Source organism: Herpailurus yagouaroundi, unplaced genomic scaffold (assembly GCF_014898765.1).
Source record: "Herpailurus yagouaroundi ecotype Mexico unplaced genomic scaffold, PumYag 141, whole genome shotgun sequence".
NCBI lineage: Eukaryota > Metazoa > Chordata > Mammalia > Carnivora > Felidae > Herpailurus > Herpailurus yagouaroundi.
In genome coordinates, this window is record NW_024412396.1 from 74,063,256 (window position 1) to 74,077,518 (window position 14,263).

At 47.3% G+C, this 14,263-nt stretch overlaps 1 protein-coding gene across 2 annotated transcripts in view; it reads left to right on the plus strand.

Moving 5' to 3' along the window:
* Positions 1–14,263, plus strand: part of TRAF3 (TNF receptor associated factor 3) — a 113,892-nt gene that overhangs the window by 66,584 nt on the left and 33,045 nt on the right. For both annotated transcript variants that reach the window (XM_040478299.1, XM_040478300.1), the window contains one exon: positions 11,974–12,235. In XM_040478299.1, the coding sequence (XP_040334233.1) occupies positions 11,991–12,235 (245 nt within the window). In that variant the 5' untranslated portion in view covers positions 11,974–11,990. The remainder of the gene's footprint in view (positions 1–11,973; positions 12,236–14,263) is intronic.

The following is a 14,263-nucleotide window of genomic DNA, read 5'->3' on the forward strand; positions in this document are numbered from 1 at the left end:
TGTGTGTGTGTGTGTGTGTGTGTGTGTGTGTAGAAAGAGGTATTTATTACAAGGAATTGGCTCTCACAGTTATGGAGGCAGGCAAGTCCCAAGATCTGCAGAGTGAGTTGGCAAGGTGGATACCCAGGAGAACCAGTGGCTTAGTTCCAGCCTGAGTCTGCAGGCCTGAAACCACGAGAGCCAGGAATGTAGTTCCTGTCCAAAGGCCAGCAGGCTCAAAATCCAGGAAGAGCTGTGATATTTTAGTTTTTAAGTCCAAAAACGGGGAAAAAAGCCCATGTCTCCTTTTGAAGGCAGTCAGGTAGAAAGACTCCTTACTTGGAGGAGAATCAGGCTTTTTGTTCTGTTCAGTGCTTTGACTGAATGGATGACGCCCCTTCATACTGGGGAGGGCAATCTGCTTTATTCACTGTACCGATTTAAATGTTAATCTCATCCAGCACCCTTACAGAAGCACCTAGAATAATATTTGACCAAATATCTAGGTACCCCATGGTCCAGTTCAGTTAACACATAAAATTAAGCACAGGTAGTATTGCCACTGTAACAATATTAAGTCTGCTAATTCATGCATATAGACTTGTTTTGCAACTAACAAATGTCTTGCTGTTTAATTGCATCTTTCATTTCTTTCAGCAATTGTTTTGTAGTTTTCAGTGAACAAATCTCTCACCTCCTTGCTTTAATTTATTCCTAGGTATCTTATTCTTTTGGATGCTATTGTAAATGGAACTGCTTTTTAAATTTCCCTTTTGGATTGTTTATTACTATTCTACAGACACACAACTGTTGCTTCTGTGTTAATCCTGTACCCTGCAACTTGGATGAATTCATTTATTAGCTCTAGTTGTTTTTCTTGTGAATTTTTTGGGATTTTCTATATATAAGATCATGTAATCTGTTAATGGAAATAGTTTTATTTCTTTCTTATTTGGATGCCTTTTACTTCTTTTTCTTGCCCTGTCTAGAACTGCCAGTATGAGGTTGAATAGCAGTGGTGAAAGCATACATCCTTCCGTTCTTCCTGCTCTGAGGGCAAAAGCTTTCAGTTCTTCACCATTAAGTGTGACTTTTTCTTAGGTACCCTTTATCTTGTTGAGGCAGTTCCCTTTTATTCTTAGTTCTCCGGCAAGAGTTTTTATAATGAAAGGGTGTTAGATTTGTCAGAAGTTTTTTCTACCTCGATTGAGATGATTGTGTTTTTCCTCCCTTGTTTTATTAATATGGTTTATTGCATTTATTGATTTTCTTACATTGAACCACTCTTGCCTTCCTGGGATAAATCCCACTAGGTCTTGGTATATAATACCTTTAATATGCTGTTGGATTCAATTTGCTAGTATTTTGTTGAGAGTCTCCCTCATTTTTTAAGAATAGTTTTGCTAGATACAGAATTCTTAGTTAATTTTTTTTCACACTCCGTTGAATATGTCATGCATTTTCTAGCCTCCATGACTTCTGATGAGATGCCAGCTGTTACTCACATTGAGGAAATCCTTTTATGTGGAGTAGCTTGTCTCTTGCTGCTTTCAGAATTTTGTTTCTCCACAGTTTGATCATAATGTATATTAGTGTGAGTCTCTTTCAGTTTATCCTTCATGGAATTTGTTGAGGTTCCTGGATGTACAGATTAATATTTTTCATCAAATAGGGGAAGTTTATGTCCACTGTCTCTTCAGATATTCTTTCCATCCCTTTCTCTCCCTCTTCTCCTTTCTGGAACTCCCATAACGTGTATGTTGGTGTGATTGATGATGCCCCACAGGCCTTTAAAGCTCTGTTCACTTTTCTTTTTTGTATTTTCCTTCTGTAACTTAGCCTGGATAAACTCAGTTGACTCATCTTCAGGTTCTCCAGTCCTTTCTCTCGCCTGCTATGTTCTGCCGTTGAGCCCCTGTTGTGAATTTTCGTTTCAGTTGTCGTGCTTTCCAACCCCAGAATTTCTGTTTGGTTCTTTTTAAAAATTTATCTTTATTGATAATTCTCTATTTTGTGAGCTATTGTTCTGATGGTTTCTTTGAGTTCTTGGCACATGGTTTCCTTGATCTCTTTGAACACATGTGCACACTGATTTAAAGTCTTGGTGAGTCTAGTGTGTCTGGGTTTCCTCCTGGACAGCTTCTGTTTCTTGTTTTTTCCCGTTATGGGCCATACTTCCTTGTTTCTTTGCATGCTTTGTAATCTTTCGCTGAAAATTGGAAATTTTTCATATTATAATGTGGCAGATCTGGAAATGAGATTCTTCCCTTTCCCCAGGATTTGTTGTTGTTGCTTGTGCAATGACTTTTTGAGCTAAGTCTGTAAAGTGTATATTCTTTATCGTGTGTGGTCGTTGAAGTCCCTGTTCCATTAGTGTAGGAGTCAACTAGTGATTGGCCAGAGGTTTCCGTAAGTGCCTGGAACAAAAATGATCTCCCAGTCTTTTCAGATGGGGTCTTTGTGAGTTTTGTTGGGGTGTGCTTTCAACATTTCAGCTGGGCAGTTGACAACTCTTACTTACCATTCACTTCCTCTGTGCAGAACTTGAAGGTCAGCCAGAGTAGCTTAAAGCCTTCTCAGGCCTTCTTGAGCGTGCACGCAGCCCCCAGCATTTGTGTGACCTTCTAGATTCCCAGAAACACATTGGAGCTTATTAGAGCCCTTTTCCCATAACTTTTCTTTTCAGCATTTCGGTTAATCTCTCGTTTGCCTTGATTGTCATTGATTGCCCCAGGCAGTGGTTGTTAATGAATTTGCCTCTAAACATTTTCAGTAATCACCACCCCCTCCCCCTACAGTAACCACCTTAGCATTGGAAGAGTTCTGTTTATTGAGGTAAAGTCAAATGCTTTGAGCTGGTCTGCTAGGTAAGTTACACCACCAAAATTCTTTGCATATAAGGTCTGTTCTTCTCCCACAATCCCCCCACCTCCTGCCAGATATCTGACCAGCAATTGCAGGCTGTTAGAATCCAGGCCACTGTCCTGGCATATGGATTCAGGAGAGGAAAAAAATGCCACTGAGCTCACTGTTCTTACCAAGATTCAGCTGGTTTCTCATGCTTAAGTGTTCCTCTGATTGTTACAAGCTTTTGGTTAGTTTCTAAGGTTCCAAACAGTTGTCCTTGACGGATTTTGCCAGTTTTTTTCTTTTATTGAAGGATGGATTTTTGGAGTTTCTTACTCAGCTGTTTTCACTGACATTGCTCACTGTTTTGTTTTTAACATTGTGACCAACTTTGAGTTTGCCAAATTTATGTACACCACACCTGATTCAGAAAGGATTTAAGATGCCTTATGGAGGTAATAAGCAAGATAAAAGATAAATTATTATGTTTTTTAATTTTGCTAATTTTTATTCTTGAGGAGAGAGAGACAGAGTGAGATCAGGGGAGGGGCAGAGAGAGAGGGGGACACAGAATCTGAAGCAGGCTCCAGGCTCCATGCTGTCAGCACAGAGCCCTACGTGGGGCTTGAACTCACGAACCATGAGATCATGACCTGAGCTGAAGTCGGATGCTCGTCCGAGCCACCCAGGCGCCCCAAAGATAAATTGTTTTTAATATTTGTTTTGTGCCTGTTGGTTAGAGGGCATTCTGGTAAAAATGGTACCCTCCCATGTTGCTATTGGCAACTTTTGTTTACGTTGGTGATCAGGTAGTGTCTAACCCCCCCCCCCCCCCCACCGGTACATAGCTTGAAGGGACTGAAGCAGATTCACCTCAGTGGTTTCTCCATCTGCATGACTTTGTGTGGGGTCTCAAGGTGATCACATTACTGTCCAATTTTAGGAATGCTCTTTATTCTCCCTCCACCTCTGAATTGATTGTGAAAAACTGCCTCCAGTGGTGATTTTCCTAAATCCAAACTCCCTTTTCCTTGGGACATAATAGGTGGGTATTTGTCTTATTTAAAGACTTAAAGGCATAGTCCCTACTGTCCTAGTTGTTTTAGAAAGTGGTCAGGTGATTCTCACACTTTAAATCAGAACTGACTTTTCATAGTGACAATTGATGGCTAGCAGAGTTTGGGATCATGAGTAAACCTGAGACTGTTCATCCGTCCACCAGTCCTGGCACCTGTTGAGGTGTCGTGCTCCTGCTTTCTTTGGGCCAGCTAAGGCCCCCATTGGCCATCTCATTGATACAGAAGGTCATGGGCCTCCCCACTGGGCCCTGCTCGGGGTTCGTATCATTTCTGACTTGAATAAACTCTTGTTTAGGAAAACTTTCCCTTGAGCAGTTGTGAGTGTATTTGACCTACTGGCTTATTTGCTAGTTTTATTTGAACAGAATATTCTTCTTTTGAAAATGACTTTATAATAGAGTTGAAGCTGCTTTCTCTTTCAGTTTAATATATACTGTAGTGCCTTTTTCATCAGCATCACCTATGAGATAATCTGAATATTTTTAAAAGGCCAAGATATGGGCAAATTTGAATACATTAAAATTAAGAACTTCTCTTCATTGAAAGATATAAATAACATTAAAGCCATCCACAAACTGGGGAAAGACATGTATATATAACTAACAAAGGATTACTAGTCGGAATATGTGAATAATCCCCACACATCAGTACTAAAAAGGATAGTGGCCCAATTAAAAAATGGCAGAGACACAATCAAGCATTTCACAGAAGGAAAAACATAAGTGGCCCACGAATGTATGAAAGATGCTAAACCTTTTTAATCGTTAGAGTAAGAAAAAAGAGACCATTATACCTGCTAGGTTGGCAGAACCTAAGAGGTCTGATTCCCAGAGTTGGTGAGGATGTGGATTAATAGAAGTGTTTACACTGCTTTGCTTTGGAGAGCAGTCGGGCCCTCACTTGTAAACTGGCCACGAATACAACCTGCAAATCAGCAGTTCCTCTGCGTTCTAGGTGCCCAGTCCAGGAGAGGGATTGGCAGGCTCTTTCTATGAAGGGCAAGTTGGTAAGTATTCTAGGCTTTGTGGATCTTTAGGTTTCATTTGTTTGTTCAACTCTTTAAAAATCTGAAATGCATTCTTGGCTCAAGGAAGTAGGCAATAGTAACAGTAACCTAACAAAAACAGCCTACTGGCTAGATTTAACCCACAGGCTATAGTTTGCTAGCCTCCGATCCCCTGATCTAGAGCACGTACCCTAGAGAAACTTATGCAGGGTTCCATAACAGATGTGCCAGAATATTCAGAGCACATTTCTCATGATAGCAAAGACTGGCAACTGTGATATAAAAATGGATATGTCAGTTGTAGAATATTATACAGCCATGAAAATGAATGATCATAACTCCTGCACAGAGCAGACAAGGGCGAAAACTTACAGTGCTGATGGCAGAAGACTACATATGGTATGGTATCACTCTGTGCAATTAAAAACAGGCGAAAGTATGTTTAAGAAGAAGGGTACCTACCTGGGTGGCTCAGTCGGTTGAGTGTCTGACTTTGGCTCAGGTCACGATCTCACACTTAGTGAGTTTGAGCTCTGCACTGACAGCTTGGAACCTGGAGCCTGCAGTCTGCTTCAGATTCTGTCTCTCCCTTTCTCTCTACCCCTCCCCTGCTTTTGCTTGCTCTCTCTCTCCCTCAAAAAGAAATAAATATTTAAAAAAAAAAAAAGAAGAAGAATATATATGATAGCAAGAGGATTATAGGTAGAAAGTTGAGGCTGACATTTACTTCTGGAGAGAGTCAGAAGGATGGCTGAGGAAGGAGCACATGGGTAAGTGGTGACTGTTAAGTAGGCGGTGGATTCGGGAGATCTGTTTTGTTGTTGTTGTTGTTGTTGTTGTTGTTGTTGTTGTTGTATTCTTGCCTTGCATGTGTATTGCACACCGTCTTCTTAAAAAAACTTTTTTAAGTAGGCTCTATGCCCAACATAGGGCTCGAACTCACAACCCTGAGATTAAGAGTTGCATGCTCTACCCACTGAGCCAGCTAAGCACCCGCACATATAATCTTTTTTTTTTTTATGTGTCAAATATCATCTAATACATTTATTTGAAAGGCAGGGAGGATACCAGCCAGGGAGGTCTTAGAACCCACCCACCACCCACTACCCTCCCTTCAACAGTACTTTGTGTGCCAGAGCTGTGCCAAGTTGCTCACCTGGGAGAGGGAGGTGGATGTCTAAGCAGCTCTGGGGTGGTAACTGCCAGTGCCGCCCTGAAGAGCCAGAAAGAGAATGCCCAGGAGGAGGCCTTCCTTGTCCGGTAGCAGTAGTGAGGTCGCTGGCACTGAGTGCCCCATTGAAAGGCCTGGCACTCGTGTCAGAAATCAGTTGCCCCCAAACATGAGGGTTTGTTTCTGAACTTTCAGCACTCTCTCATCGACTTGTATGTCTAGTGCCGATTCCATAGTGTCCTGAATAATCTGTAGTACGTTTTGAAACATGGAAGCGTGCATCTTCGAGCTCTGTTCTTTGTCGAAATTGTTTTGTCTGTTCTGGCTCCCTTGAATTTCCACCTGATTTTCAGGTTCAGCTTATTCATTTCTTCTAAAAGAGCCAGCTAGGATTTTAATAGAGGTTGGGACGCATTTGATCAGTTTGAGTAGTGTCACTGTCTCAGCAGTGTGGAGACTTCCAGCCCATGAACACGGGATGCCTTCCCATTTATTCAGATCTTTGCTGTGTTTCAAAAGTGTTTTGTAATTTTCAGTATAGGTATCTTGCCCTCCTTCAGTTGACATTTGTCCCTGAATATTTTATTCTTTTTGATGCTATTATGAATGGACTGTTTTCTTAACTTCATTTTTGGATTGTTCACTGCAGTGCATAGGAATATGAGGGGCACCTGGGTGGCTCAGTCGGTGAAGCATCTGTCTCTTGATTTCAGCTCAGGATGTCATCTCATGGTTTGTGAGTTTGAGTTACACATCAGGCTACATGCTGATAGTGCGAGCCTGCTTGGGATTCTGTCCCTCTTCCTCTCTGTCTCCCCCACCCATGCACGCTCACTCGCTCTCTCTCTCTCAAAATAGATAAACTTTAAAAATAAAAAAATAAAATGGACTTTTATATATTGATCTTTTATTCTGCAGCTTTGCTAAATAAGTTTATTAGTTTAACTCATTTTTAGTTGATTCCCTAAGTGAGTTGTATATATAAGGTTATGTCCTCTGAAAACAGAAATAGTTTTTCTTCGTCCTTTCCAATCTGGATGCCTTTTCTTTCTTTCTTTTCCTTTTCTTTCCTTTTCTTTCCTTTTCTTTTCTCTGCTTTTCCTTTCCCTCCCCTCCCCTCCCCTCCCCTCCCCTCCCCTTGTCTAACTGCTGAGAAGGGGCTTTTTAAACCAGGCTTGGGGGCTATCTAAGTAAGATGAGGAAAACAGCCCAATCCTTGTCAGACCCCCTGACCGCTGTTGGCGGGAGGACGTGTCTTCTCTGTATGCAGACGGATGTGACATACAGTATTACAGTGACTCCTGATAGTCCTATGACAGTTAGGGGTAGTATCTGCTTTTCAGGTGAAGAGAAGAAGTGGGGCCCTGAGGATAAATGCTGTGCCCAAGGATCCACCGCAGCGAAGGACACCGGCCAGCCTTACCACCCAGGCCACTCAGTGCCAGATGTCCTGCCTGTCTGGCTCCTCCCCAGAGCCCCTAACACCAGGTTCCCCTCCATGACCACCTGCCTGTGCTGTGTCTCCTGCTGCTCCTTCTTGTTCTCTTCTGTTGGAATTGAAATGATGCCACCATTCCAATTCATGAAGCCCAGATCTCCCCAAAACCGAGGTGATACCTTTCTCTTTTGAAGACCTGCAGCCCTTTGTAACTCCTGGGTGGTGTTTCTTCATGTCCGCTGTTTGTTGACCCTGGAGTGCCCACATCCTTGTGACTCCCTGAAAACTCTCTAAGGGCAGGGACGATCTCATCCCTGTGTCCCTGACGTGTGAGGAACAGAGCTGTTGTGGGTATGTTGTGTTTATGAAATAAAATGTGGTTAGTTTGGCCAGCCTTTGCAGAGTCGCTCCTGGAGAAGGGTGTTCCTACCACGTAGAAGGGCAGTGGGTGTGCCCCCCGGCATTCGCAGGCTGGGAGCCCTGGAGTTTGTACAACGTGTGGCCAGCAGCACTCTCCAGAAAACACTGCTGAGGCCAGAGTAAAGTGGGAAGCGTCAGCATTTGAGTGAAATGGGCTGTGGTTCTCTGAAATGATATCTGTTTACTAGTTTAGTGAATATTGGAGGGAATCTGTAATGTGCAGCCTTTTACAAGTGTTTGGCGTGGTTACGGTCCTGTGAGATACACATCACCTCTGACCCGGCAGTTCTGTCGCTGTAAGCTTTCCTAAACGTGCGAAGATAGGTGTTCAAGAATGTTCACTGCAGATTGCTCACAATCGCAAAGCACCAGCACCAGCCTAACTGTCCATTAGTAGAAGTGGTTGTATAAACTATGGTGAAGCGTCCAGTGGACTGCTGTACGCAGCCCTTCAGGGTAGTGACGTAGATCTGTATATGCTGATGGGGAAAAATGGTCAGAACGTGGCACTGCTTTCAAAAGGAAGCTGTCGATCAACTTGCATGTGCAACACAGTCTGTGTGGAGGGAAAAAGAAAGGCAAGTTTTCTTTATGTGCATTTGCCGTTCCCGGATGTCTGTACGCCCTCCCAGAACCCCAGAAGGGAGTGTCTGCCTCTGGGTCGTCGAGGTCAGGGGGTCTGGTACTTGCTTTTCACACTTCACTCCCCCGTATTGGTTGCTTGCTGTCTTCTCTGACGGCATGTACTGTTACGGTATGAATGAAAATCTCACAGTGCTCCCTCGTACGTCTGGTTCAGGGGCGCCTGGGTAGCCCAGTCAGTCGAGCATCTGACCCTTGGTTTTGGCTCAGGCCATGATCTCACGGTTCATGAGTTCGAGCCCCGCATCGGGCTCTGTGCTGACAGCACAGAGCCTGCTTGGGATTCTTTCTGTCTCTCTCTCTCCCTCCCCACCCCTCCCCTGCTCGCTCACTCTCTCTCTCTCTCTTTCTCTCAAATAAACATTAAAACATTTAAAAAAAAGAATAAAGTGTCTGGTTCAGTGGGTTGTTGTGTATTCACAGAGCCGTGCACCCATCCCCACTGTCCGGTTCCTAAACACCTCCGTTACCCCAGCAGAAAACCCCGTGCCCATCAGTACATGCTCCCCCTCCCTCAGCGCTGGCAGTCATGAATCTGTTTTCTGTCTCAGTGGATTTGCCTATTGTGGACATTACACGTTTAGACCATTGTCTTATGCTTCTTTTTCTTCCCTTATGAATACAAGGCACAGGAGGTCTCTGGCTCCTGCAGTGTAAGCACTGCGGGGCATCTTTCCCTCCTTCCCAAAGGCTCATTCTCCAGCTCGCAACCTAGATCAGGAATGGGGCATGCATGGGACGAGATGCAGGGATGCTGGGTAGGATTGTCAGAGGCCCACAGTGGCCCATTGCAGACAGAGATGCCCATGCCGACACCCTGTGTTACAGGTGAGTCCCGACAGGCCTGCCGGCTGTGGGCTGGCCTCTGCCCTTCGGGACAGGGCTGCTGTGATGTTTTCTTTGATGTGCTTGGGATACGTTCTGCATATCTGTTCACTTCTCTTCGATGGCCTACAAAAACCAAAGATCCCAAACTGTATACTTGCTTATACAGACTATGACATGTTGTGGGTAAATGGACATCATTTATCATTAGTTTGATCCAAAGTGAATTGTCTCTCAGGCTCGAAATAGGAAATTCACCTTTAAAGAATCAAGTATTTCTCATTACAGACTGTTTATTGAACACATAGCTTCCTAAGCACTATTGGCTAAGATACCAAAGTCACAAATTGTTTATAAGCCAAGAAGGAGTTTTCAAGGCTAGAATCTCCAAGACCATATCCAAAAGCTGAGGAGTTTTCTTTTCCTGGAAGAGTCGGTTGTCATAGAAACACAGCTTGGCACTAATGGCTCACACCTCACCTTTCCCTCCGTGATTAGCTCAGCAGATGTGTACCGGGTGCCTTCTGCCCATCAGACACTCTTCTAGGTACCTGGCGTTTTCCGTCAACAAACCCCGTGTGTCCGGGGAGCTCAGGCTCTGCCGCAGGAGAAACACTGTAAGCGATGAGCATGCGGTGTCGGAAGGTGGGAAGTGCCGTGGAGAAAGTACAGACAGGGCAAGAGGGGTCGGGCGAGTGGGGTTGGCGGAGCTGAGCCCCCTGGAGAAGGTGGGGAGGTGCGGTCCGCGGGAACGGGGGCGGGGGTCAACCTAGAGCATCTGCAGAAGCAAGGGCCTGAGGTGGGGAGTGGGAGAGGTCACCAGCTGTCGCAGGTGGCAGCGGATCGGCTCCTGGACAACCATTGTCTCTGACGGGCAGAGCGAGCCCGAGGTACCTCCCGCTTAGCGTCTTCATGAACAGGATTCTGATCAACAAATTCGTGAGCAAAGGGCTGCTGGCCTTTTGAGGTCATTTAAAAATCTTTGTTGTTGTTGTTGTTTTCATAAATAGATGGATTTCACAGGAGGCTCCCACACTTCACCACAGTGATGTTCTATTTTATTAAAACTAGCCCGAGTGTGGCTAGAACACTAATTCATTTATCTGTCAGATGTTAGGCTGCTGGCATTGCATATGTCTCGGGTTGTGAAACGTTCATTCTTCCAGCCCCACATGAGGCAGAACAAGGCTCCGGGGAGTGGGCTCCCCACCCTCACCCTGCGGCCCGGCGTGAGGGCTCGTTCCAGCAAACCCGGGGTGCGCTGGGGGCCCCCACACTGGCTCGTGGTGGCCTGGCACTAAGGAGAGAGGGGAAGGCGATGGGGGACAGACCCCAGGGCCTTGTAAGTAGAAGGAATTTGGCCCTTATTTTTGTAAGTAGCAGAAATAAATGGATCGAGCAAGAACACGGTGTCCTTTTGAGAGATCTGGTGAAGTTTTTTTGGGTTTTTAAAAGGTTTATTTATTTTGAGAGGGAGAGAGCATGAGCTGGAAGAGAGAGAGGGAGAGGGAGAGGGAGAATCCCAAGCAGGCTCTGCACTGACTCAGGGCTTGATCCCATGAACTGTGAGATCATGACCTAAGCCAAAACTCCAGAGTTGGGTGCTTAACTGACTGAGCCGCCAGGTGCCCCGACCTGGTGAGTCTTAAGGAAATTGCTCCGCAGGTTGGTCGGACGTGCTGCCATGCGCTTCAGCTGGCGGGTCCACGCACGCAGGGGTCTTGGTGGCTCATATCCAGGAAATGCTTCTTTTGCCTATTGACGGGAACTTGCAGGGGGGAACCCACCACACTTGCCACCTTGTGCGCTAGGAGAGCGTGTCCAGACAGGCACTGGAGACCCGTTCAGTCCCCATGTCCCCTCTGCCAGCTCCGCCCCAGGCACAGAAGGCCTGCATATCCACAGGAGGTGCAACCCTGAAGCTCCGGCGTGTGCAGCAGGGGGCCGTGTTGGCGCAGGGCTGATGAGGTGGGCCTGGCTGGTGGAAAGCAGGTGCCGGTCACGGTGCGCCCGGATCGGAGCATCGTGGGTGCCTCGTGGGGTCTGTGGGGTCTGCTCGGGGGGAAGAGCAGCATGAGGAGGCGGACAGTACCTGCTGCTGCTGGAGGGGCGGCGCTGTTCCCAGCACAGGCTCCACGGCTATGGCGGCCACGCCTGAGTCATGCCCCGGGGACTGTCCTCGGCAGTGAGGCTAACCAAGAAGTAAAATTGGCTGGGGATGGCCGTTGCTTTGGCCAGGATGTCGGACTGACGCCTACACGTTTAAGTTACAGCACAGCAAAGTGCTACCTGTATTTCAGAGAACCTTTAGAGACACAACTGATGCCTTCAGAAGCTTTTTCAACGGTCACGTTAACAGTAACGGTGGGTGGAGTGGGAAGGAGAGAGGCACGCTTGCTCAAGCTCGTTCCCGTCACACATTCGAGTCGGGAGGGTCCCTGTGAGGTCGGTGACCTGGAGAAGCCCCCTCGGCTCTCAGGCACTTCCCCGTTTCCAAAGCCACGTTTCTTACTTCGTGCGCAGGACGACATGACACGTCTTACTAAGTGCTGTTGCTTTTCTGCAGAATCTCTCCTTCCTGACATGGAGTCAAGTAAAAAGATGGAATCCCCCGGCGCCCTGCAGACGAACCCGCCGCTGAAGCTGCACCCTGACCGCGGCGCCGGGACGTCCGTGTTCGTCCCCGAGCAAGGAGGTTACAAAGAAAGGTTTGTGAAGACCGTGGAGGACAAGTACAAGTGCGAGAAGTGCCGCCTGGTGCTGTGTAACCCGAAGCAGACGGAGTGCGGACACCGGTTCTGTGAGACCTGCATGGCGGCCCTGCTGAGGTGGGTCCTGCTGCCCGCGTCGGCCCTCGCCGCGTCTTGGGCTTCTCCGACCTCTCCCCCGCCCCCTTCTTCACTTCCCTAAACAGTAAACTCTGTAAAGGTTAAAAGCTCTGAAGAAACCCAAATAAAATTCTCAGAGCCCGGCCCGTGATCATCCAGGGAAAGCCAAGAGGACGTCGTGCTTGGGTTTTCCAAGGCTTCTGTGACGCGCGGCCTGGACCACCCAGCCCCGTCCCCCAGACTGCTGTCTCCTCTCCCCACAAGCACCTCTCAGCAGTCACTCCCGCACCTGCCACCTTCCTCATGGCACTCACCACGCTGGCCCTGGTGCCCTGATGCCCCCCCCCGCCCCCCACCTGTGTTGCTGATTTTTGCTCTAGGAGCTCACGGCTCCGTACAGGAGACACGCCCATCAGCAAAGGCCGAAGGAGCCCTCAAAGTGCAGGTGCTCGGGGTGTGGGGGGCAGAGACTGAGGACGGGGCCAGCAGGACGGGAACCTAGCTAGGAACCCAGGGTGCCCACACTCACCCAGCGAGTGTAAGCAAAGCACACATGAGCCCTTGGAAGCCCTTGTCAATGTTGGTGCCATTTTAGAATCACTCAGGGAATCTGGGGAGGCGGGCTGGAGTTCTACAGCACAAATAACTTTGTCCGAGAAAGCATTTTGGTTCATCCCCCGGTATTTTCTGGTCATCGTGCCGGGCACTGGGGGTTATGGCAGGATGCTCTCAGACTTGGTCTCCACTGCCAGGGCACAGGGGCCTGGGAAGTCTGCCCACTTCTCTCTTCCTGATTCACCACTGAGAGCAGGGCCCTTGAGAATCACACAGCAGGCAGCCTCCCTCCCTGTCCTCCTCCTCATGGGCACTTCCGGCTGTGGTCTTATCCACATACTGTGGACGGTGAACTCCGCTTCCCCTGCTTGTGGGGAAAACGGCTCTTGAGTCCAGCTTAGTGATGGCAGCGTAGACTCAGAGCACCTGATTTCTCTTAACGCAGACACCTGGACTGCAGCTCCGGGCCAGGGGGGAGGGCTGCTGGCCGTGGGGGGCAGGGGCTCCTGGGGCAGAGCATCCAGAGGGCTGTTCCTCTTCTGGTGTCCCTCCTTTTTCTGCTCCTGGCTCTCATCCTGCTCCATGTTTTTGCAGGTGTCAAGGGATCCTATCCGGATGCTACTCAGCTCTGGGTCTATGGATATAAAAAGATTCATATGATTAAAGCAATTTAGCACACGCTTCATATTAGTATAGTCTACATGAATGACCTTTTACTTAAAAACACATTAAGTCTCCCATCAACACTCAGTTTTCCTGCCTGGCTTTCCAGGCTTGTGGAACCTCCCCACTCTGCCCACGGCCCCGGTACATACTTGTCAACCCCGCCCCCTCCTTCCCAAAGCCTCCGCTGACTCCCTGTCTCGGGCAGGGGCCGTGGACGTAAAGAGGGTCAGACTTAGTTTTATTTTTAATATCTAGGAGGTGGTTTCCAGACACAAGATGCAGTTAGAATCAAGTCCAAAAATGGGCAGCGGGGGAGCAGTGGCTCGTGTCCTGCGTTTGGGGACAAGAATGATGTAGTGGATGAACGGCTTTCATACACAGGGTCAGTTTCAGATTCTCGCACTGTTAACTGCAGAATTGCATTGGCTTTTCAGTGTATCGTGAAGGAAAATAACATATGGAGAAAGTACTGGCCGTCTTCATAAAGCAAGACCATTTGTAGGCCTCCCAGTAAGCTGTGGGTGCTCACACGGAAGAGCTCCTCCACGGAGAGCTAGTTTTGGTTTCTGAAATAAAATTTCACTTTTAATTGAAAGGGGCTTTCCAAGTGGGACTGATCTAAGCTGCTCTGCTTAAAAACTTCCTTATGAAAAATCACCGTCAAAAAAATTGAGCCCTTTTCTTCTGTGGCTTGATACTTGAAGCCAGTAGAGTGTGGCATCCCAGAACTCTGGCCGCCGGTCTGAACTCTGCACAGCATGCTTGGCCGTAATGCTGCACGTGAGAACAGGACTCGCGCTCTGTCTA